Raw genomic sequence first — 23,589 nt, 5'->3', positions numbered from 1 at the left:
TCGATTTAAGCTCGACAAAATTGATGTACATATTTAGTAATAAATGGTACTCAAATTCATCATTTAATAATAACTTTCAAATTATTATATATTGAAAAGAAATTTAAAACCTAATGTGTAATAAGCAACCTAAAGGGCAGATAATGGAATTACAAAGCTATCCAAATCTCCAACAACTTTATAAACACACATAGGAGGTAAACAATCTATCAGTATTATTATAATAAAACCAGAAATTCACTTCACAAGTTAATAATAATGTACGAGTATAATATGAAGCGAATACAATTTGTTTAAATAATTATATAACAAGTACTTATAGGCAAATAATCAAACGTTTATATGCAGGAATGTTTATATTCGATATAGTTATAAAGTCGACAAACTAATATTCGAAGAGGATTCGGCAAGCTTCTACAGAGAGTGTCCAGTAATCTTGTGTATTTGCATATGCTTGTACAGTGAGAAGATACCCCAAAATACATAGAAGTAAATGACTGAAAGAGATAAAACAAAATACACGAATTAATACTTTTGCTATCATGAAATGAATTCATGAATTCTATAAGAAAATAAACTCACCGAATGCGAACAATGATAAAAAGAACCTTTCAATACCGCCGGTTGCACCTGTGAACAAGATAAATTAAGTGCTCAATTCACATTCATGTAGAGTAGTATTCTTTAAAATACCTGCGAACAAGCCATATATGGCACCCAATAAATTTAAAATTTTACCAACTATGCCAATACCATTCACGATCACCCAGGGCAAAATCATGGAAGGGCGATTCTGCGTTTAAAAGGGTGACAATAATTAAAGAAACTAAAACCAGATAATTGTCGACACTCTTACCTTTTTAATACCCCAGATGAGCAAACCTGATAGCACAGCACTGATTAACGCCGCAACTATGTAAATGCTGCCGAACAGGACAACACCTAAAGCAAAACGATGGCATTTGAGAATCGAAAACTGTTGAGATCGTTTTACACTTAAAATATTTCTTACTTGAATTAACTTCAGCATGTGAATTCTTAGTAATAGGAATATGCCACATCCGCAAGAGGTAATCAGCGACTGTATCAGAATTGCCTATTACACAGGCAAATACAATAAAAGCTATTGCGCATCCCACCTCATTAAGCCATCCTATAACTAAACCAGCAGTGCGAAGACTCATGCAACATACTTTATCTAGTAATTTCACCATATTCACGAACTCAAAAATAAAGTTGAAATTAAATTTCTTAGGAAATTAGAAACTGGTTTCTAGCTTTCGTTCGAATCTGACTGACGTTATCGCTTGTGCACACAATTTCAATTGAATGCTAAATATTTTGCGCAGCATCTTAAATGTCATTAAATTTGAAATGATATTCAGTGTGACTGCATTTTAATCGTTTGAATATACCATGTGACTTAAATGAATATACTGAGTACACTACATCCTTTGCTTTAACTCAGTTCTGGGATCCTTATGCTAATATTGCTTTCTTAAACCGAACCTACCTATCTTAGATGACACTTTACTATTTTAGTATATGCTGCAACACAATAGCACATTACAACGAAGTGAGAAGAATTTTCGTGATCTTATCTTCGATGTCAAGTTGTTTATATGATCATATTTGATATGCTTAATAAGCCTCGACTTGCATAAACAGAACGATCTTATTGAAAACGATTCTTTTTTACTCGATTTAAGCTCGACAAAATTGATGTACATATTTAGTAATAAATGGTACTCAAATTCATCATTTAATAATAACTTTCAAATTATTATATATTGAAAAGAAATTTAAAACCTAATGTGTAATAAGCAACCTAAAGGGCAGATAATGGAATTACCAAGCTATCCAAATCTCCAACAACTTTATAAACACACATAGGAGGTAAACAATCTATCAGTATTATTATAATAAAACCAGAAATTCACTTCACAAGTTAATAATAATGTACGAGTATAATATGAAGCGAATACAATTTGTTTAAATACATTATATAACAAGTACTTATAGGCAAATAATCAAACGTTTATATGCAGGAATGTTTATATTCGATATAGTTATAAAGTCGACAAACTAATATTCGAAGAGGATTCGGCAAGCTTCTACAGAGAGTGTCCAGTAATCTTGTGTATTTGCATATGCTTGTACAGTGAGAAGATACCCCAAAATACATAGAAGTAAATGACTGAAAGAGATAAAAACAAAATACACGAATTAATACTTTTGCTATCATGAAATGAATTCATGAATTCTATAAGAAAATAAACTCACCGAATGCGAACAATGATAAAAAGAACCTTTCAATACCGCCGGTTGCACCTGTGAACAAGATAAATTAAGTGCTCAATTCACATTCATGTAGAGTAGTATTCTTTAAAATACCTGCGAACAAGCCATATATGGCACCCAATAAATTTAAAATTTTACCAACTATGCCAATACCATTCACGATCACCCAGGGCAAAATCATGGAAGGGCGATTCTGCGTTTAAAAGGGTGACAATAATTAAAGAAACTAAAACCAGATAATTGTCGACACTCTTACCTTTTTAATACCCCAGATGAGCAAACCTGATAGCACAGCACTGATTAACGCCGCAACTATGTAAATGCTGCCGAACAGGACAACACCTAAAGCAAAACGATGGCATTTGAGAATCGAAAACTGTTGAGATCGTTTTACACTTAAAATATTTCTTACTTGAATTAACTTCAGCATGTGAATTCTTAGTAATAGGAATATGCCACATCCGCAAGAGGTAATCAGCGACTGTATCAGAATTGCCTATTACACAGGCAAATACAATAAAAGCTATTGCGCATCCCACCTCATTAAGCCATCCTATAACTAAACCAGCAGTGCGAAGACTCATGCAACATACTTTATCTAGTAATTTCACCATATTCACGAACTCAAAAATAAAGTTGAAATTAAATTTCTTAGGAAATTAGAAACTGGTTTCTAGCTTTCGTTCGAATCTGACTGACGTTATCGCTTGTGCACACAATTTCAATTGAATGCTAAATATTTTGCGCAGCATCTTAAATGTCATTAAATTTGAAATGATATTCAGTGTGACTGCATTTTAATCGTTTGAATATACCATGTGACTTAAATGAATATACTGAGTACACTACATCCTTTGCTTTAACTCAGTTCTGGGATCCTTATGCTAATATTGCTTTCTTAAACCGAACCTACCTATCTTAGATGACACTTTACTATTTTAGTATATGCTGCAACACAATAACACATTACAACGAAGTGAGAAGAATTTTCGTGATCTTATCTTCGATGTCAAGTTGTTTATATGATCATATTTGATATGCTTAATAAGCCTCGACTTGCATAAACAGAACGATCTTATTGAAAACGATTCTTTTTTACTCGATTTAAGCTCGACAAAATTGATGTACATATTTAGTAATAAATGGTACTCAAATTCATCATTTAATAATAACTTTCAAATTATTATATATTGAAAAGAAATTTAAAACCTAATGTGTAATAAGCAACCTAAAGGGCAGATAATGGAATTACCAAGCTATCCAAATCTCCAACAACTTTATAAACACACATAGGAGGTAAACAATCTATCAGTATTATTATAATAAAACCAGAAATTCACTTCACAAGTTAATAATAATGTACGAGTATAATATGAAGCGAATACAATTTGTTTAAATACATTATATAACAAGTACTTATAGGCAAATAATCAAACGTTTATATGCAGGAATGTTTATATTCGATATAGTTATAAAGTCGACAAACTAATATTCGAAGAGGATTCGGCAAGCTTCTACAGAGAGTGTCCAGTAATCTTGTGTATTTGCATATGCTTGTACAGTGAGAAGATACCCCAAAATACATAGAAGTAAATGACTGAAAGAGATAAAACAAAATACACGAATTAATACTTTTGCTATCATGAAATGAATTCATGAATTCTATAAGAAAATAAACTCACCGAATGCGAACAATGATAAAAAGAACCTTTCAATACCGCCGGTTGCACCTGTGAACAAGATAAATTAAGTGCTCAATTCACATTCATGTAGAGTAGTATTCTTTAAAATACCTGCGAACAAGCCATATATGGCACCCAATAAATTTAAAATTTTACCAACTATGCCAATACCATTCACGATCACCCAGGGCAAAATCATGGAAGGGCGATTCTGCGTTTAAAAGGGTGACAATAATTAAAGAAACTAAAACCAGATAATTGTCGACACTCTTACCTTTTTAATACCCCAGATGAGCAAACCTGATAGCACAGCACTGATTAACGCCGCAACTATGTAAATGCTGCCGAACAGGACAACACCTAAAGCAAAACGATGGCATTTGAGAATCGAAAACTGTAGAGATCGTTTTACACTTAAATTATTTCTTACTTGAATTAACTTCAGCATGTGAATTCTTAGTAATAGGAATATGCCACATCCGCAAGAGGTAATCAGCGACTGTATCAGAATTGCCTATTACACAGGCAAATACAATAAAAGCTATTGCGCATCCCACCTCATTAAGCCATCCTATAACTAAACCAGCCGTGCGAAGACTCATGCAACATACTTTATCCAGTAATTTCACCATGTTCACTACTTTTCTTTCTATTTACGCTCGAACTCAAAAATAAAGTTCTTAATTTATAAATGTTAAATTTCTCAAGAAATTAGAAACGGGTTTCCGTCTTTCGTTCGAATCTGACTGACGTTATCACTTGTGTGCAAAATTTCAATTGAATGCTAAATATTTCATGCAGCATCTTAAATGTGATTGAATTTAAATTGCGATTCAGTGTGACTGCCTTTTAATCACTTAAATATACCATGTGGCTTAAAGTAATTTACCAAGCCAAAGATTCTGATGAAATTATTACGAGCTCAAATAATACAACTTTTCTAGTAAATTCTATTAATCAACGGTATAGTTCATAAAATTGCAGGGTTTATAGTGAATATTTGACCAAACAGGATCCCTTCATCCAAAAGAACCTTTTTCTATTTTAGTGTCTGATGGAACACAATAACACGTACTTAAGATGTGGGTGAGATACACATTTCTCGAGATCTTCTCTTAAACAAATCAGTGCATTGAACAAATATTATGAAGAAAAATTCCGCTTCACTCGATTTAAACTAGAAATAGTTGTATATCTTACAAAAAATGACAATCAAATTATTTAAATTTAATAATATATATTTAATAATAGCTTTAAACGTACATATTATATTTAAACAAAATTTTGAGAGTATTAATGCACATGAATATTAAGAAACTTCAAGCAGCAGAGATATGTATATGTATATACTTCTGGCGCGATGAAAACATAATAGATTAGTAGACTCTGTCTCAGACTCAAGATTGTTACAATACACTATCACAAGGTAATTAATAATAATATTATTTGAAATTCGAAAGAAATTAAAAAAATATGTAATATTATATAATCTCACTTACATTCAACTTAGAAAGCATAAATTTCACTAAACAAATGCATTTAAAATAACAACATTAATAGCAAAAATGATATTGTACAATAACATACACAGATATTTTTTGTTTCTACAGCTTGGCCGTTCATTTAGAAATGAAATTTCCAATATAAAGATGATTAAAAAATATATTATTGGCAATTCGTAGTTGTGTAATTTTAAACTGACGCGATACCCCATGGGTTATCAGCAAAAGCAAACTCTTGAGACGTTTCTTCCCCAAATTTAGATTTTACTATAGACGTTATAGAGTGGAGCGTTTTGTGGCAATGGTTCTGCTACGCGGCAAGTCATTTCATGTTCAGCATCCTTGTTCATTTGAATATGGTGGTACAATGAGACAATACCCCAGTATATGTATACGTAAAGTACTGAAAGAGATTACCAAATGTATGAATTAATATTTACAAATAATAGAAATAATGAACAAAGTATCTCACTCGAATAGATGAACGTTGCAAGGAATCGAAAGAAGTATGGGAAGTAATCCGTGTCCGTGTCAAATGTGGAAAGAAGTAACGACAAAATGTTCAGAAAAACGCCTAAAGCATTAAGGACCAACCAGGGCAATAGCATCAAGTGCCGATTCTGTGTTTGATAAAAGATGTGCATAGAGTAATTTCAAAGTAAATAACAAATAGATATAAAAACTAGGTCAAATACCTTCATTGCACCGATGACAAGAAAGCCTGCTGCCAGAAAATGGAGAATGCACACACCCAAGTAGAAGCTCCCATACAGGACAATGACTAAATAATAATGAATTTATGCATCAAAAATATATGTACGTATGTATGCAAGCATTTCTTACAGGTTTGAATTGTGTCATGTGTGTGCTGATCCGTTTTGTCCAACAATATCTTTGAAATAACACCAGCGATCTTATCCGAATGGCCAACTGCACAGGCAGTAATAATGATGGCCAAAGAGGAGAACACCACACCGAGCCAGCCGACAACTACGCCAGCAGTTTGGAGGCGCATACAAGCAACTTTTTCCAACGTTTTCACCATTTTTACTACTTTTTTTCTGTCAATAAAATAACTGCGAGCCTTATAATTTTTCTTATCAAATTAGAAACCGGAATTAAAATTTTCTTGGGATTTTTATGTCGTTATCACTTGTGTTTTCAATTTCAATTGAAAGCAGAATATTTTGCGCAGCAACTTAAATCACCTTTTTTATACTAAGATGACAACACAATGAAGTGTTGTTCATTATCTCCGTGAATGAACTTGTTCTTTGAACTTGTTCATTTTAGCACAGCTGTTCTTACGCGGTTCTTTAAGTCCCTTGACGCTTGATAGTTCACTTCTGCTCTTATTCTGAATAAATATTTTATTTCTCTTAAAAAATAAATTAAGCATCTGGAATTCCAATCATTAAGCATTAACTGAAACTGATGACTGAAAGTAGCAGTTACACAAGCTAGAATTATCAGAGCTCTGAATAATTAAAAATGAAGCAAGCATAATATGTATAACTACAAGACGTAATTTTGCAAATTTGGTTGATTTTTTGCATTTACATGTTGAAATAAAAAACGTTCTTTAGTGGTAGCAGTCCAAGGACAATTGTTTTATTTTTCAGAACTTTATATGTATGCTTCGGTCACACTAAGTTTTTATATGATTATGTATATATATATGTACATACTCTCTAGGTATCCATCTCAGCCGGTTTTTCTCAGCAGCATACTTATTCGTCTTTTGCCTAGACTGCGTCTATCAGCCATTTAATTGCAGACATAGATACACACATACATACATATGTATGTATGTAGAACTTATAAAACGCGCACATAATTTGTTAGTTACTCATTTATGATTGCATACATTTTAATTACCGATGGAATAAAATTAGATTATTTACCTTCCTTGTTGTCGGGACATTGTAGGCTAACAGGAATTAATTTAGAAAATTTACATTCATAGAAGGAGAAAACTTATAAATCCAGTGAAGCACACAGCAGCCTCATAAAAATTATTGAATTCAATACTAATAAGGAGCTGTAAGCTCAGAAGGAATACAATAGATTCATTAGGTTGTTGTAATCAAAAAAAAATTACCTGATATATTTCTAACACCAATAATTGTATTTTTATTATTTTCCATTATACATTGAAATACATTTATATGTATACATTTATAAAAAAAAAATATATTTTAAAATTTAAATAAATTTGTAGCCAATATTTTAGAAACACGGCAGTGTGCAAAAAACTTATAAGCGCTTAGTAGTTCATCGGTGATTTTGGCACATTTGTTATAATTGTAATAAATTTGTCTACAATAATTTAATTATATGGCATAGACATCAAAAATGGGATTAATAATTAAATTGATATTAATAAATGGCCAAATAGTTCATTTAGTATAATAGTATTTGTATACCCGCTACCGATAAGGTAAGCAGGGTATTATAACTTTGTACCAACAGGATATGTATAAAGATATATGTACATATGTAACATGTAATATTTCTGTGCATGGAAGTACTCCACTGCTTTAATACTTGTTGAGCTTTAGGTTTAATCCGTTGATAAATTTGGCTTGTCATACAATACAAATATTCGCTGAGTAATTTACATACATCAGGTATTCGAAATTTTTTTTTATCGTGTTGAGAAACCCGATTGCTTAACATCCATATATTGCATGCAAATGCAGGATGTATGGGGCTTCCCCGAACTTAGGCCTTATAATAGTTGCCACAAGCGGGAACGTTTTGTTGCAATGGTATTGCTGCTTCTGTAGATGGAACTAAATCGCGACCGTTTTCGTTTTTCGTTTGAATATTTTTGTATAGTGAGTAAATTACTAAGTACAAGTAGGTCTGCACAACTGTAAGAGATAAACAAAATGTAATTGATATTTGTACATGACAATTATATTATATTATTATTATTTGAGTATAACACAAGTAAAATAAACTCACCCCAAGTAAACGATGCAAGGCATAGATCGAAACCGCCCTTTGGGCTTTGAAGAAAGCCACTCGCGGCATTCAACAAATTTATAAAACTGGAAGCAACGCCAAGGCCACTGAATGTCAACCAAGGCAATAACATCAAATGCCGGTCCTGTTTGAAATAAAGAGATGACAATTTCAAAAGTTCAATGAAAATACTAAATTATTAACGTAATTCATACCCTCATTGTACCGAAAATGAGTAATCCTGATGCCACGCAACTTAAGAATGAAGCACCCATGTAGATATAGGCGAATAGGAGAATAACTAGCGAACAAACAATCGGTTTCATTTAAAAATATGAGAAAAATGTTTAAAAAAATGTTTTTCTTGCGATTTATCCCTTACATTGCTTAATTGTTCCATGCGATTCCTGTTCGAATCCAGTTTTCTTTAGCATTCCATCAAGGTTCTGACCGGAATTTGCAATAACAACGACCGAGCAAATGAAAAACAAAACGCTGCCAACCACACCTAGCCAGCCAATACATATTCCAGCTGTGCGGAGTTGCATGCAACCGGCTTTTTCCAACAGTTTCACCATTTTCACAACTTTTCCTTCTTTCTACGCACTAAATCAATAAATATCAATCAAGAGATGCCAGATAATATGAAATTGAAGTCCCATGAAACTGGAAAAGGAATTACGGCTTCCGCTAAAAACTCTCCCTCGACATCAGTTATACTCACAATTTTAAATAAATGCGCTACTTAATGCAAAATGATAGATCACAAATGTGCTAGAATGACACAATCAACATTTGTGGTGAGAGTTGCCAATTTCACTATAAATAATTAACATTTCTTGTAATTTTCTTTAAAAGTAGCAGTTACTCCAAGCCAATGTTGCCAGATCTCTGCATATTTCAGAATGAACTTTTCACTCTTTGAGCAGTTGACTCAGTTGAACTTTTTATAAAAATTTAATATTCGACTCTTTAGTTAGTTTTAAGGAATACCGTCAAAAAAGTCTATAAATAAATTTATGCTTCTGTATTCAAATCAATTTAAGATAAGAAAAGCGTAAATTATGGGCGATAAAAATATGTAGATATTATTTTGTTATCTATCTTTAAAGAGCGCATGCTCTTGAAATTCATGCGTGTTATTCGAACGTTTTTATATTGTCAGCCATGGGAATGGATGAGCACACAGGTCAACAGCGATTGTGTGACATATGTAAGGCAATGTTTAAATTTTTTTTACACTTAAACAATGAGATTTTTTATTAAATAATTCAATTTATTAACTAATATTATTTATTGGGAAAATAGTTGTTGGCAAGGAACATCTTGAGTATTTTTATTATTTGTTTTAGTTAGGTTTTAAGTTTTAAAAAAGCTTTGAATAAACGCGAATTTGGCGTAAGTAAAGGCAACTTGTCTTATAATATAGATATTGGAATTGTAAATAAACATCAATAGTATATATTCTGGTATTTGGCATCCTTTTATGTACTGTTTTAGTTAGTTGTTAAGTTTTAAAAAAGCTAAGAAGCGTTGAATAAACGCGAATTTGGCGAAAGTAAATGCAACTTGTCATATAATATAGACATTGTAATTGTAAATAAACATCAATAGTATATATTCTGGTATTTGGTATCCTTTTATGGTGACGCGGCCTTGCCATAGTTAGAATATGCAGGATCATTTTGTTGGTATGGTACTGCTGCAGCTGGTGGCGGAGTCAATACGCTACCGATTCCCGTATCCATTTTCATACGCATGTACAGTGAGTATATTATATAATAAAAGTAGCTTTGCAGAGCTGTAAGTGATTCCAAATATGTACTATGTTAAAATTTGTATATATACTCTACTACAATATACTCTTTAATGTTAAAATCTGTATCTATAGGTTCGCATTTTTAATAATTATGAATGCTACAGATAAACATAAACAAATGAACTTACCAGTAGAAAATACTTGGTACAAGAAGCTTAGGAAGTTGTGTGAACCAGCAACAAAGTCAAACAAGGCTGCCAACAAATTGAAATAGCTGAATACAACGCCAAAAGTACCCAGCACCAACCAGGGCAGTAACATAGAATGTCGGTTCTGTTTTAAGGAATAATATGACAATTTCAATAAATTCGAAAAATATATAATATATAGACTTCATACAAAAAAAAAGACGATTGTTGACGTCATTCATACCTGCTTTATTCCGTATATGAGTAAGCCTGATATCACAGCACTCATGATGCAAACACCCATGAGGATAGCCCCCCAATAAGGAAACAGCTAAAGAAAAATAAATTCATTGTCTTTGAAAATCAAGGAAAATTGCCAGGACTTTACCAGCTTCGGCTTGGTTATGTAATCCTGACTCTTCGTCAGTTTCTGCTGCCAGATTATCAGCTATCTTATCGGCTTCTCCCAAAGTAAAAGCCGCAATAATAAAAATCAAAATGCTTCCAATCACTCCTAGCCAGCCAATAATTAAACCAGCGGTGTGAAGTTCCAAGAATCCAGCTTTTTCCAAAGGTTTTACCATTTTCACAACTTTTCGTCCTTTTTAATCACTAAATCAATATTTATTAACTGAACTGCTTCTTTCGCTCGAACTTTTACTTCGTTATCGGTTGTACTCACATTTACCAGCCTTATTTAAAAAGTAGATCAGAATTATGATAGAATGACATAATCAAAATGTTTGGTAAGTGTGGCCAACTTGAATATAAATTACAGTTGACAATTCTCTGCATATTCGTAGCAGAAGTAGCAGTTACTAAAGGACAACGTTACCAGATCCTTGCATATTTCAAAACGAAAAATGTAAACGTGGGGCTGTTGTTAACTACTGCTGACAATAAAAACAACCCCAAACCGTATTCTTTGCAGAAACGTAATAGTAATTTTTTGTTATAAACCGAAAAGTTGGTAAATTACTATACAATTTTTGCTTTAAAGTCAAATTTATTAAGGATACGAAATTATATATGTATGCATCTCTTATCCACCTTTAAGGGTATATTCAAAGTGGAAATGCAATAATTGAATAGTTGTTTGACGTAAAGTTCTGTGTATTAACATTTCTTTTTTATTTAGTGATATGAGCTTAAAATAAGGAGCACACAAATTATGGGTGAAAAATATATGTGTGCATATATAACAATACATATGTACGTACAGTATGTCAAGAAACTCTTTACACACTGAAAAAAACACATATTTTTTGACTTTGCATGCAAAAAAACCGCCTTTAATTATTATTTTTCAATATTTTTTTAATGCAGATCTATTATTTAGCAAATTTCAAATTAGTATGTACAAAAATAAAAACAATACAACGAAAGGGAAAATTTTAAATCAACAAAATATGAGTTTACACATTTTTGACACTGTCAAGAAAGTGTTTACACACTTTAGTTTTCGATTCTGTTTTGTTCTATTTTTCGTAAAAACTGTACTTTATTGTTATCTATGCTTATGCACTATTCGCTATTTTTGCATTCCTTTTCATTAAATTGCGAAATCTTGCTACGCACTTGTCAAAAAGCTGATTTTTAAATTATTTGACATGCCTGGAGCTGGTTTGACTTTTGACGTTACCCAATCGACTTATTATAGTCACCAAATTGGAAAATCTGTAGTTTAGCTAGTGGAGCTTATTGGGGTATCGCAAAAAATAATTTATAATGCTCCAAATCGAGCCGAAAATTAAGACAAACTGCAAGCAAAGTGTGGAAATGGTCGAAAAATGGATATTGACGAGCGGCCAGACCGCCTTATTATGGGCATGGTTCGTCAAAACCCCAAATTTTGATCAGAACCCATGCCAAGGAGTTGGAAGAAGGGTGTGACACGGTCAATTCACATGAAACCGTCCGCTAACTAATTCTGCGGAGCAAATACTATTTTCCCAATTTTACTGTCAGAATGATGTTGCGCTGATGTAAGGCTGTTAACGGCTTGTGCCATACTCTAGTTGGTCCATCATTGTAGTATAGCATTTTTTTGGTTTGGACATAGAATACGACGTCATCCCAATAGTTGTCCGGCGTGATTTTCATGTTAAAAGCCAAAATTTAAGCGTTTTCAACATTTACTTTCGAAAGCAGCGGCTTCTTACGCGCAACCGTTTCAACGGTTGAAGAGTGTTTGCTCCGCAGAATTAGTTAGCGGACGGTTTCATGTGAATTGACCGTGTCACACCCTTCTTCCAACTCCTTGGCATGGGTTCTGATCAAAATTTGGGGGTTTTGACGAACCATGCCCATAATAAGGCGGTCTGGCCGCTCGTCAATATCCATTTTTCGACCATTTCCACACTTTGCTTGCAGTTTGTCTTAATTTTCGGCTCGATTTGGAGCATTATAAATTATTTTTTGCGATACCCCAATAAGCTCCACTAGCTAAACTACAGATTTTCCAATTTGGTGACTATAATAAGTCGATTGGGTAACGTCAAAAGTCAAACCAGCTCCAGGCATGTCAAATAATTTAAAAATCAGCTTTTTGACAAGTGCGTAGCAAGATTTCGCAATTTAATGAAAAGGAATGCAAAAATAGCGAATAGTGCATAAGCATAGATAACAATAAAGTACAGTTTTTACGAAAAATAGAACAAAACAGAATCGAAAACTAAAGTGTGTAAACACTTTCTTGACAGTGTCAAAAATGTGTAAACTCATATTTTGTTGATTTAAAATTTTCCCTTTCGTTGTATTGTTTTTATTTTTGTACATACTAATTTGAAATTTGCTAAATAATAGATCTGCATTAAAAAAATATTGAAAAATAATAATTAAAGGCGTTATTTTTGCATGCAAAGTCTAAAAATATGTGTTTTTTTCAGTGTGTAAAGAGTTTCTTGACATACTGTATGTATATTATTTTGTTATCTATCTTTTCAAGAGCATGCTCTCTTGGAAGATTGAAATTCATGCGAGTATTCGAACGTTTTTATTAAATAACATATTTTGTCAGCCATGGGAGTATGAACGAGATAAGCCCACAGGTCAACAGCGATTGTGTGACATTGCATGTACTATACATATGTATATATAATATGTAAATAAGGCAATGTTAAAATTTTATTGTTTTTTTTTGTCACTTAAGAAATGGAATTGTTAATTAAATAATTGAATTTATTGACTAATATTATTTATTGGAAAAATAGTTGTTGGCAAGGAACATCTTGAGTATTTTAATTATTTGTTTTAGTTGCGTTTTAAGTTTTAAAAAAGCTATGAAGCGTTGAATAAATTTGAAATCTGGCGTAAGTAAAGGCAACTTCTCTTATAATATACATAGATATTGGAAGTGTAAATAAACATCAATAGTATATATTCTGGAATTTGGCATCCTTTTATGGTGACGTGAATTGCTATTGGGTAGCTCCCATACATGCATAGCAAAGACGGAATTCTCCCGAACTCAGACTTTTTCATAGTTAGAATATGCAGGTTGCAATGGTACTGCTGCTGCTTGTGCCGGAGTTAATACGCGACCCTTTCCGGTTTCCATTTTGATTTGCATGTACAGTGAGTATATTACATAATAAAAGTAGCTGTTCAGACCTGTAAGTTATTCCAAATATGTACATGCAATTTTAGAACTTTTATCTATGAAATATACTATTAAATGTTAAAATCTGTATCTATGAGTGTTAAAAATAAGGAATGATACAGATAAACATAAACAAATGAACTTACCGGTAGAAATAACTTGGTAGAAGAAGAGTGGAAAGCTGTGTGAACCAGCAACAAAGTCAATCAAGGCTCCCAACAATTCGAAATAGCTGAGTACAAGGCTAAAAGTACTTATCACCAACCAGGGCAGCAACATAGAATGTCGGTTCTGTTTGAAAGAAAAATATGACAATTTCAATAAATTCGAAAAATATATGTGAATTTGATACACAAAAAATAAAGTGATTGTTGATGATTCATACCTGCTTTATTCCGTGTATGAGTAAGCCTGATATCACAGCACCCAAGATGCAAGCACCCATGAGGATACCGCCGAATACGAAAACAGCTAATGAAAAATAAATTCATTGAATTTGAAAATCAACAAAAATTCCCAGGACTTTACCAGCTTTGAGTTGGTCAGGTGATTTTGCAACTTTGCCATTTTCTGCTGCCAGATAATCAGCTACCTCATCGGCTTCTTCCAAAGTAACAGCCGCTATGCAAAAAAGCAAAACGCTTCCAATCACTCCTAGCCAGCCAATAATAAAACCAGCGGTGCGAAGTTCCATGCAACCAGCTTTTTTCAAAGGTCTTACCATTTTCACAACTTTTCCTTCCTTTTAATCACCAAATGAATATTTTTTAATGTAGAGAAGCCAGAATAATATGGAATTGATATATTATGAATCTTGAACTGAAACTAAAACAAACCTCTACTTCGTTATCAATTGCGCAGCCTTCTTTAATAAGTAGATCGCAATTGTGATAGAATGACATACTCAAAAGTATATTAAGTGTGGCCAGTTTGACTATAAATTATTGCTTAACACTTCTCTGCATATTCGTCGCAGAAGCAGCAGTTACTAAAGGCCAACGTTGCCCGATCCTTGCATATTTCAAAACGAAAAATGTAAACGTGGGACTGTTGTTAACTACTGCTGACAATTAATATAACCCCAAACTGAATTCTTAAAATCAATGTTTTGTTGTGTACGAGTATGCCCTCAAAATAGGTATTTAACTATACAATTTTTGCTTCTAAAGTCAAATTTATTAGGTATACTGTATATATATATATACTGTATATGTATGCATCTTTTATCTATCTTTAAAGGGCATTTACTATTTCAATGTGGAAATTCAAAAAAGTTCTGTATAGGGCTGATATTAAAATTAACTTTTAAATAAAATATAACACCGTTAGTTATAGTTATAGTTTTAATTTTAACAAATTTTCGTTGTAGTCAAACAATTTATGTGATTTTTTAAGTTTTCTCTTTTCTAAGACTCTAGAAAAAAAATGTATTTTATTTTGTTATTGAAATACATGTATATTCCAGTTTATAAAATTTCTTAATATTTATATTTATACACATATATGCATATATGAATAAAACCACGAAAGTTAAGTGCACAGAAATGTTGAACAACGAGTGAGTCACATTTCTTATCGTTTTAAAAAAAAATCTGTGTGCATGAGGCCATAAACGTATAAACAATGGTGTTATTAATATTATTTAATTGAATCTAATAAAGGACAATATAGTTAGTATGCAGTGAGTAAGTTAATTATATTTGTTGGTCTTTGACTTTAGGTTTTTTAAATGCTAAGAAGTGACATTAATAAAAATATTCGCGGTGTAAATATACGTCAATATTAGATATTCTCTTATTTGGTGTCCTTTTAAGGTGATCGGAATCACGATGAGTAAGCTTCCATAAGTGGCGATACATGTAACAAAGACGAGGTTTCCCGAACTTATACCTTATTATAGGTGGGGTAGGTAGTTGGATATGCGTTGGGAGGATATGCGGCGTTGGAGGGATATGCGGTGTTGGGGGGATATGCGGCGTTGGGGGGATATGCGGTGGGAACGGTTTGTTGCAATGGTACGGCTGCTGCTGAAGGCGGAGTAAATACACGACCCATTCCGATATCCATTTTCATATGTGTGTATAGTGAGTATATTACATAATAAATGTAGATATGCAATCCTGTAAGTGATTCCAAAAATGTACATGCAATGTTAGAACTTTTATCTATGCAATATACTCTTTAATGTTAAAATCTATATCTACAAGTTCATATTTTAATACATAATGAGGAATGCTAAAGATATACATAAATAAATGAACTTACCGTTAGAAAATACTGTGAACAAGAAATTTAGGAAGTTGTGTGAACCAGCAATAAGGTCCCACAAGCTTATCAACAATTGGTAACAGAGGAGTACAACGCCAAAAGCATGTAACACCAACCAGGGCAGCAACATAGAATGTCGGTTCTGTTTGAAAGAAAAATATGACAATTTCAATAAATTCGAAAAATATATGTGAACTTGATACACAAAAAAAAGTGATTGTTGAAGATTCATACCTGCTTTATTCCGTATATGAGTATGCCTGATATCACAGCACCCAAGATGCAAGCACCCATGCATTCAATTTAAAAATCAACGAAAAATGTCAGGACTTTACCAGCTTCTTGTTGGTTAGGTGATGGTGTCACCTCATAATTTTTTGGTGCCACATAAACAGCTGCCTTAGCCGTTAATACCAAAAAAAAACAGCCGCAATACAAAAAGTTAAAACGCATGAAATCTCTTCAAGCCAGCCAAAAATTAAACCAGCGGTGCGAAGTTTCATGCACCAGCTTTTTCCAAAGGTTTTACCATTTTCACAACTTTTCGTTCTTTTTACTCACTAAATAAATATTTCTAAATGTAGATATGCAAGGATAATATGGAATAAGTAAATTATTAATCTTTAACTGAATCTACAACTGCGACTGTCAATTTTGAACTGAAACTAAAACTGAACTGCAGCTTTCGATCAAACCTCTATTTCGTTATCGGTTGTTCTCACAACAGAGAACGACACGAGTATTTTATATTTTAATTGCCCACTAATAACGATCGACTTGCAAGGCACGTAATGCAAAAACGAAATAAATTTATAGATTTCTTATGATCTCGACTATTGCAAAAATCTGCATTCCGGTATTTTAAGCGCGGTTTTTACTCTGTTCTTACTTAACTTAACTCCGAATATGCTCAGGCAATAGACCATTTTATGAGTCGAAGTTTAGAATGCACCGATTGCGCTCCGAAAACGATCTTATTTTTGTTCATGCTCAGAAAACGCTCTTAAGTTTGGCTCTTTTCGGACACATAATTTAAAGCCCTCCTAACATTTCTTGCTGGTATACTCATGAGTATGGGTGTGATGTGATCTGACGCACTGGGGTAAATCAGGTGTTGGTGGTTATGCCACAACTCTCGATATGAAATTATGAGTGGACAGGCACGCACATACATATGTGTACATACATACGTATGTGTGTTTGTATGTAATGCTGAGAGGATTTGCTCATTAGCGATCATCTATAAAATTGAAATTATACAACTATTGCTTGGCGTATGCATGATTACTTATGGAATCACTTATACTACTGTGGGCAAAAAGTAAGGTTAATTTGTTTGTAAAATGAAAATTCTTTATTCTTCGATTTAGCTTTTATCTCCTCAATCGACTCGAAACGCGTTCCCCGAAGTGGTCTCTTGAGCTTTGGGAATAGCCAGAAGTCACACGGAACCAAATCAGGCGAATATGTTGGTTGCGGAACGATATGCGTAGAATTCTTGGCGAAATGGTCAAGAAAAACGTGTACAGAAATTGGTCGTTTTTGGTACCAAACGAGATTTGACGTTTCGTAGGTCCAAATGGTCCTTCAAAATAGTTTTCACATATCTTTCTGATATTCCGATCATATCAGTAAGGTCTCTAACAGTCAACCGACGATTTTTGCGCACTAATTCCTCCACTTCATTGACATGTTGGCCATCTGTTGACGCAGATGGTCGTCCGGAGTCATCAACACGTTCTCGACCCTCTTTGAAGTCTTTGCACCACTTATAAACATTTTTTTTGTGACATGGGAGAATCACCAAAGGTCTTCTGAAATTTCATTCGGCAAACAAAATTTGATGTCACTTCTCATTCAGACATTGTAAAAATCGAAAAATGCACTCTTGGTCGTTTAGAAAACACAAGCGTAAATATATTACTGATAATGATATTCATATGAAATTTGGTCCAGATGTCATCAACAGTCCTGCCAACTCAAGAAAAAAAGAACTAGGCCGAATTGTTAGGCCCGCGAAGTTTAAATTGAAAATTCACCTTACTTTTTGCCAACAGTAGTATGTATAATCAATTGAAATTTCATTTAAAATACTTGTTATTTGTTATCTAATAAAAAAAACAATTTGCAAATATATCGTTTAATTCTTTAATGAATTAATTTCAAGAAGAAACATCTATTATTTATTTATCCATTTGTCAAACTATCACCTCGCCAAAATCATTCATAGTGATAAAATCTAGCCGCGAGTTGCATCGACACAAAAGCGTCAAGGGGCTGTCCATATATTACGTAATCACGTTTTCTGCGATTTTTGACCCCCTCCCCCCCCCTGGTAATCAAAAGTAATCATTTGATGAACACCCTCCCCCCTAACAATGATTAAGTAATCACAAAAAAAAAAATGAAAATTTGTTCTTTTAATCTGTATTTTCAAAAGGAGATTCCAGCCAATCTTTAATATTTTTTATTTTTGGAAGTTGGCTTGTCAAGATCTCTTTATATCCGCAGGTGTCATCTTCTTCAAGCCATTCGAGGTCTTCACATCCTTCGTATGACTGAATTACTAGGCATTCTCCCTATCGCCGTCCAGCCACACGGTAAAGGGGTTTCTTTGATATCCAATCGAAGCTTACAGCTACATTTATATGAATTATTGCATTCGGTACTTATCAACAGAGTAATCGGCGCTAAACCAATTTTTGAATAAATACTTTAAACAACAAAATTTTTATAACATGATTACGTAATCATCGTCCAAGACCCCTCCATCCCCATGTAATCAAACATAATCATTTCCTTGACCCCCACCCACCCCCTAAGTGATTACGTAATATATGGACAGCCCCCAAGAGAAAAACACAAGGGAAAAACACTCGAGTGTCTGCGAAACTACTCGGGTGTCTAATTAGACACCGTGGATGTTCTTCAAAATTTGAACAGATAGTCATAAAACACAAGCCATTTCGTCATGTGTGCAAATAAGATCGGCTGCACGAAGAACAACCAACTGAAAGGCTTGAGTGTCTACATGCCGAGTGTCTAAAATGATCCGGTGGCGAAAAGGCAAATGCAAGTAAGGCATTGAGTATGACAATCACTCAGACTCGCAGTACCCACACGATTTTGAGTGTGTGTTACTCGGTTTGCGAGTGCTGAGTAGCACCAGCGCCCAAAAATTTATGGGTGCGAGTTGAGTGTCGAAATTTGCACTCTCTACGATGTCTGACTCACAACTACCATCAATTGCGCAGCCTAATTAAAAAATTGATAGAATGACGTACTCAAAATGTTTGTTAGTTGTGACCAGTTTGAATTTACTGGTTAACACTTCTCAGCATATTCGTAGCAGAAGTAGCAGTTACTTAAGGTCAACGTTGCCAGATCCTTGCATATTTCTAAACGAAAAATTTAAACGTGGGGCTGTTGTTAACTACTGCTGACAATAAAAATAACCCCAAACTAAATTCTTAACATAAATGCTTCGTTGTGTACGAGTATGCAATACAATTTTTGCTTTTAAAGTCAAATTTATTAGGGATATGAAACTAAACCTTTAAAGGGCATATGCCACTTCAAAGTGGAAATTTAATAGTTAAATATTTTTTGACGTATAGTTCTGTATAGTACCTAAAGATATTGAAATTCACTTTTAAATAAAATATATCATTGTTAGTTAAATTTTGCGAATAGTGTATGATCTTTTGAACCGCAGTTTTCAGGTAATGAAATTGACTTTAAAATTTTTCGATTCCACTTTCAATTTTAACAAATGTCCAAGCACACAAAATTAAAAAAAAAAAATAGTATAGTATGAAAGCAGGAAAATGTTCGTTGGAGTCAAAAAGTTTACATGATTTTTTATGTTTTCTCTTTTTGAGACTCCAGAAATAAATTCTTTTATTTTGTTATTGAAATACATGTATATTCGAGTTTATAACATTTCTTCATAGTGGGGAAACTAATGAGATTTCTTCATGTGAATATTTTTTTATTCACTTAGATGCAACATGAATAAAACCACGGAAGATAAGTGCATATACATATGTGTTCAACAGCGATAGAATATTTCTAATCTCTTTAATAAATTTCAAATGTGTGTACATGAGGCCATAATTAAATATTGTGCTATACGTATAAACAATGGTGTTGTTAATTAATTATTTGAATGCAATAAACGACAATATAGTTAGTATGCAGTGAATAAGTTAAATATTTTTGTTGGTCTTCGGCTTTAAGGTTTTTAAATACTAAACAGTGTTCAATAAATGCACATATGGCTTAAAAGCAACGTGTTATTAAAAAAAATATTCGCAGTGTAAATATTCGTCAATATTTAATATTCTCTTATTTGGTGTCCTTTTAAGGTGATGGGAATCACGATGAGTAAGCTTCCATAAGTGGCGATACATGTAACAAAGACGAGGTTTCCCGAACTTATACCTTATTATAGGTGGGGTAGGTAGTTGGATATGCGTTGGGAGGATATGCGGCGTTGGAGGGATATGCGGTGTTGGAGGGATATGCGGCGTTGGGGGGATATGCGGTGGGAACGGTTTGTTGCAATGGTACGGCTGCTGCTGAAGGCGGAACCAATACGCGACCGTTTAAGATGTTCATTTTAATTGTTGTGTACAGGGAGTACATCACGCGGAAAATGAAGAGCTGAAACACTGTAAGGGATACAAAAATATGTTATTGATATTTGTACACGCAAATGCATGATGAGCACACATTTTAAATTCTTAGCAATGTTGAAAGTGAAAAAAATAATAAAAAGAACTCACTGCAAGAAAAAACTGAGAAAACGAAGCCAATAACGTCATGTGTTCCTGAAACCAAGTTCAACGCGGACATCATTACTCCTAAAAAGCTCAGTGCAACGCTAATTCCACTCAATATCAAGTAGGGTATTAACATCGCATGCCGGTTCTGTTTGTAAGAAAGAGATGACAATATGGCAATTTCAATATGTTTGAAAAATACATACACAAAAAAAAAATATTTGATTGTTGACGTCATTCAAAATATTTGAAAAATATACACATATGTATGCACAAATATATGTATGTATGTAAAATATGAAAAATTCGCAAAATATTGACGTCATTCTTACCTCCTTTATACCGTAGATGACCAACCCATATATAGCGAAACCTACGAAGGCCGACACAATGAAGATAATGGAATATATGGCAGCCACTAATGAAAAACAAATTAATATCATTATGGATAAAAGAAAATTACAAGGACTTTACCAGCTTCATAATCCTCGCTGTATTTGGACGATTCGACAGCCCCGGTGAATATTCTTGGATTTCCCAAACCAACGAGTCCTAGGAGTAAACACAAAACGCTACCAGCCACACCTAGCCAGCCAATAATGTAACCAGCGGTGCGAAGTTCCAAGCAACCCGCTCTTTCCATAGGTTTCACCATTTTCACAACTTTATTTCAATTCGAAATCACCAAATGAAAATAGACAACGCCTTTATTTGAAACTCAGTTTTGACTTCCAAGTGAATTTTAACGTTGCCGCCAGTTGAATTCACAATGTGGTTTCAATGCGCAGCGTAATTGAAATGGCAGATCACATTTGTGCTAGAATGACACAATCAATATTTTGGTAAGAGTTGCCAAATTCGATGGTCAAAGTCACAGTTACTTAAGGGCAACGCTGCCAGATCATCGCATTTTTTATAAAAAGGAACATTATCTTTTAATTTTGTTTTTTTAACATGCCTTTAAATTGTTGCTTCACGCGCTGCTTAGTGAAACAATAAATAACGAGAATTCCCTAATGTAGCCTGTTGATTTCTGCTTCTGTACCACAATAATTTAAGATAAGAAACACAAATTGTGGAGTATATAGTATACGTGTATATGTATATGAATTTATTTGAAAACAATTACGTACGACAAAAATAATAGATAGATAGTACAATTCGATGATTAGAATGCATAAATTTCTTCACATTAGTAGCAATGCTGGTACTCGTTACATTTTAAGGCTTCGCGATATCACGATCGATTAGCTGCTATCTGCAAACGTATTGTATTGAAAATGGTTCTTCCCCAATTTATATTTTAGTATAGTTTGGGTAAGTTGTACCATCATGTGTTCCATTATCAGAGCGCACCAATGGCCGCTGTTCGTCATTGCTCAATTGAATGTGCTTGAACAGCGAATAGATGCCAGCGTAGATGTATGCATAAAATGCTGTAGGAGATAATTACAATTAATTGCGAGTAAATAACATGCTGATAAGCTGCACGCAGATGATTCACATAACACTGGGAAAAACCCGAGAACTATAATTAGCATCTGAATTCCAACTCACCTAAAGAAAGCATCGATAATACGAAAATCAATGCGAACTGCATTGGAGCTTGATATAGAGCATATATCAAAACTAAATTATATACAATTTTCGAAAAAAGACCAATTGCATTGAGGACCAACCAGGGCAGCATCATCAAGTGGCGGTTCTGTGTGCGAAGAAAAGAGATAACAATATGATCATTGAAGTCAATTCCAAGAAAATGTTAAAGTTAATAATTAAAAATGCATGCCGTTTAGAACCTTACTCACCTTCATTGTGCCTATAATGAGCATTCCTGAAGACATAGTACTAATTAAAGCACTGCCCAAGTAGATGCAGCCGAAGATGACAATCACTAAACACAAAGAACAAATCATACATTTTGAAAATAAAAATTCTAAGCCAGTTTACGTACTCATATGGATTTCATCATGTGCCTTGGGATCCGGTTGTTTCATCGACTCCTCAACGGCTTTTGCGATCACATCAGCAAATCCTATGGCGCAGGCCGAGGCAATTGCTATGAAAATGGAGCCTGCCAATCCCAAATAGCCGACTACGACACCGGCCGTGTGAAGCCGCATGAAGCACACACTTCTCAACATTTTCACTTTTTTTTCAAACTATTAAATTGAGATTAATACAACCCACTAGAAAATGTCAGATTTTCTGATGAAATAACAATGTATTAAACGCTTATAAATGAGAACGTTTTCGTCACTTGTGCTTCAAATAGCAATTGAATGCAAAATGTTTTGCGCAGCAAGAAATAGCAGATCAGATTTACAGTAGAATGACACAAAATGCAATGGCGGCGTAGAGTTGCCAGATTCCGAATGAAGTGTGCATAAAATAAATTACAGATTTTACTAATCACTAAACAGCTTCTAATAATAATTTAGAACGAATAGAATTTTAAATTAAGAATACCTAAAAATTACTTTTGGAATATATACTGGTTTTGTTTTAATTTACTGGCCCATGTTCTTTGTTAT

The 23,589-nt window shown here is 33.5% G+C and overlaps 10 protein-coding genes and 2 long non-coding RNA genes across 14 annotated transcripts; 2 read left to right on the top strand and 10 right to left on the bottom strand.

Annotated features, from left to right (window-relative positions):
• Nucleotides 1-300: 300 nt before the first annotated feature.
• Nucleotides 301-1,380, bottom strand: LOC133844231 (uncharacterized). The gene is made up of 5 exons (XM_062278144.1): nucleotides 1,013-1,380; nucleotides 857-942; nucleotides 694-793; nucleotides 583-630; nucleotides 301-497 (listed from the first exon to the last, which is right to left on the bottom strand). Exons 1-5 carry the CDS (start codon nucleotides 1,212-1,214, stop codon nucleotides 415-417), a joined length of 519 nt encoding a protein of 172 aa, XP_062134128.1. The 5' UTR covers nucleotides 1,215-1,380; the 3' UTR covers nucleotides 301-414.
• A 516-nt stretch (nucleotides 1,381-1,896) lies between these two features.
• On the bottom strand, nucleotides 1,897-3,063 carry LOC133844011 (uncharacterized). The gene is made up of 5 exons (XM_062277791.1): nucleotides 2,714-3,063; nucleotides 2,558-2,643; nucleotides 2,395-2,494; nucleotides 2,284-2,331; nucleotides 1,897-2,197 (listed from the first exon to the last, which is right to left on the bottom strand). Exons 1-5 carry the CDS (start codon nucleotides 2,913-2,915, stop codon nucleotides 2,115-2,117), a joined length of 519 nt encoding a protein of 172 aa, XP_062133775.1. The 5' UTR covers nucleotides 2,916-3,063; the 3' UTR covers nucleotides 1,897-2,114.
• Nucleotides 3,064-3,611: 548 nt separating this feature from the next.
• LOC133843302 (uncharacterized) lies at nucleotides 3,612-4,844 on the bottom strand. The gene is made up of 5 exons (XM_062276804.1): nucleotides 4,414-4,844; nucleotides 4,258-4,343; nucleotides 4,095-4,194; nucleotides 3,984-4,031; nucleotides 3,612-3,898 (listed from the first exon to the last, which is right to left on the bottom strand). Exons 1-5 carry the CDS (start codon nucleotides 4,613-4,615, stop codon nucleotides 3,816-3,818), a joined length of 519 nt encoding a protein of 172 aa, XP_062132788.1. The 5' UTR covers nucleotides 4,616-4,844; the 3' UTR covers nucleotides 3,612-3,815.
• A 591-nt stretch (nucleotides 4,845-5,435) lies between these two features.
• LOC133843868 (uncharacterized) lies at nucleotides 5,436-6,694 on the bottom strand. The gene is made up of 4 exons (XM_062277614.1): nucleotides 6,329-6,694; nucleotides 6,181-6,266; nucleotides 5,958-6,105; nucleotides 5,436-5,888 (listed from the first exon to the last, which is right to left on the bottom strand). Exons 1-4 carry the CDS (start codon nucleotides 6,528-6,530, stop codon nucleotides 5,743-5,745), a joined length of 582 nt encoding a protein of 193 aa, XP_062133598.1. The 5' UTR covers nucleotides 6,531-6,694; the 3' UTR covers nucleotides 5,436-5,742.
• Nucleotides 6,695-8,117: 1,423 nt separating this feature from the next.
• On the bottom strand, nucleotides 8,118-9,411 carry LOC133842680 (uncharacterized). Of its 2 annotated transcripts, XM_062275880.1 has the most exons (5): nucleotides 9,180-9,411; nucleotides 8,838-9,061; nucleotides 8,671-8,756; nucleotides 8,456-8,600; nucleotides 8,118-8,361 (listed from the first exon to the last, which is right to left on the bottom strand). In XM_062275880.1, the coding sequence occupies exons 2-5, from the start codon at nucleotides 9,031-9,033 to the stop codon at nucleotides 8,210-8,212; spliced, it is 579 nt and encodes a 192-aa protein (XP_062131864.1). In that variant the 5' UTR covers nucleotides 9,034-9,061; nucleotides 9,180-9,411; the 3' UTR covers nucleotides 8,118-8,209. The 2 variants fall into 2 exon arrangements, with proteins under 2 accessions (XP_062131864.1, XP_062131863.1); XM_062275879.1 differs by having other exon boundaries at nucleotides 8,838-9,411.
• Nucleotides 9,412-9,500: 89 nt separating this feature from the next.
• On the top strand, nucleotides 9,501-9,989 carry LOC133842677 (uncharacterized). Its single transcript, XR_009894422.1, has 2 exons — nucleotides 9,501-9,811; nucleotides 9,960-9,989. It is a non-coding gene; the product is annotated as an uncharacterized LOC133842677 (long non-coding RNA).
• On the bottom strand, nucleotides 9,725-10,753 carry LOC133842676 (uncharacterized). 2 transcript variants are annotated; one of them, XM_062275877.1, is made up of 3 exons: nucleotides 10,647-10,753; nucleotides 10,403-10,547; nucleotides 9,725-10,340 (listed from the first exon to the last, which is right to left on the bottom strand). In XM_062275877.1, exons 1-3 carry the CDS (start codon nucleotides 10,704-10,706, stop codon nucleotides 10,285-10,287), a joined length of 261 nt encoding a protein of 86 aa, XP_062131861.1. In that variant the 5' UTR covers nucleotides 10,707-10,753; the 3' UTR covers nucleotides 9,725-10,284. The 2 variants fall into 2 exon arrangements, with proteins under 2 accessions (XP_062131861.1, XP_062131860.1); XM_062275876.1 differs by having other exon boundaries at nucleotides 9,725-10,256; nucleotides 10,647-10,752.
• On the bottom strand, nucleotides 9,725-14,824 carry LOC133842671 (uncharacterized). Its single transcript, XM_062275872.1, has 5 exons — nucleotides 14,532-14,824; nucleotides 14,389-14,474; nucleotides 14,150-14,294; nucleotides 13,745-14,014; nucleotides 9,725-10,023 (listed from the first exon to the last, which is right to left on the bottom strand). The coding sequence occupies exons 1-4, from the start codon at nucleotides 14,725-14,727 to the stop codon at nucleotides 13,872-13,874; spliced, it is 570 nt and encodes a 189-aa protein (XP_062131856.1). The 5' UTR covers nucleotides 14,728-14,824; the 3' UTR covers nucleotides 9,725-10,023; nucleotides 13,745-13,871.
• Nucleotides 14,825-15,609: 785 nt separating this feature from the next.
• Nucleotides 15,610-16,565, bottom strand: LOC133842674 (uncharacterized). Its single transcript, XM_062275875.1, has 3 exons — nucleotides 16,506-16,565; nucleotides 16,269-16,413; nucleotides 15,610-16,123 (listed from the first exon to the last, which is right to left on the bottom strand). Exons 1-3 carry the CDS (start codon nucleotides 16,563-16,565, stop codon nucleotides 15,888-15,890), a joined length of 441 nt encoding a protein of 146 aa, XP_062131859.1. The 3' UTR covers nucleotides 15,610-15,887.
• A 3,579-nt stretch (nucleotides 16,566-20,144) lies between these two features.
• LOC133842670 (uncharacterized) lies at nucleotides 20,145-21,710 on the bottom strand. The gene is made up of 4 exons (XM_062275871.1): nucleotides 21,530-21,710; nucleotides 21,388-21,473; nucleotides 21,059-21,203; nucleotides 20,145-20,944 (listed from the first exon to the last, which is right to left on the bottom strand). The coding sequence occupies exons 1-4, from the start codon at nucleotides 21,708-21,710 to the stop codon at nucleotides 20,709-20,711; spliced, it is 648 nt and encodes a 215-aa protein (XP_062131855.1). The 3' UTR covers nucleotides 20,145-20,708.
• Nucleotides 21,202-21,697, top strand: LOC133842678 (uncharacterized). The gene is made up of 2 exons (XR_009894423.1): nucleotides 21,202-21,337; nucleotides 21,404-21,697. It is a non-coding gene; the product is annotated as an uncharacterized LOC133842678 (long non-coding RNA).
• Nucleotides 21,711-22,137: 427 nt separating the features above from the next.
• LOC133842672 (uncharacterized) lies at nucleotides 22,138-23,362 on the bottom strand. Its single transcript, XM_062275873.1, has 4 exons — nucleotides 23,010-23,362; nucleotides 22,864-22,949; nucleotides 22,613-22,760; nucleotides 22,138-22,491 (listed from the first exon to the last, which is right to left on the bottom strand). Exons 1-4 carry the CDS (start codon nucleotides 23,197-23,199, stop codon nucleotides 22,352-22,354), a joined length of 564 nt encoding a protein of 187 aa, XP_062131857.1. The 5' UTR covers nucleotides 23,200-23,362; the 3' UTR covers nucleotides 22,138-22,351.
• Between the last annotated feature and the right edge of the window lie 227 nt (nucleotides 23,363-23,589).

This window comes from Drosophila sulfurigaster, chromosome 3 (genome assembly GCF_023558435.1).
Source record: "Drosophila sulfurigaster albostrigata strain 15112-1811.04 chromosome 3, ASM2355843v2, whole genome shotgun sequence".
In the NCBI taxonomy this organism is placed as follows: domain Eukaryota; kingdom Metazoa; phylum Arthropoda; class Insecta; order Diptera; family Drosophilidae; genus Drosophila; species Drosophila sulfurigaster.
The sequence above is the reverse complement of the archived record's forward strand: the minus strand, read 5'-3'. Positions and strand labels throughout refer to the sequence as shown.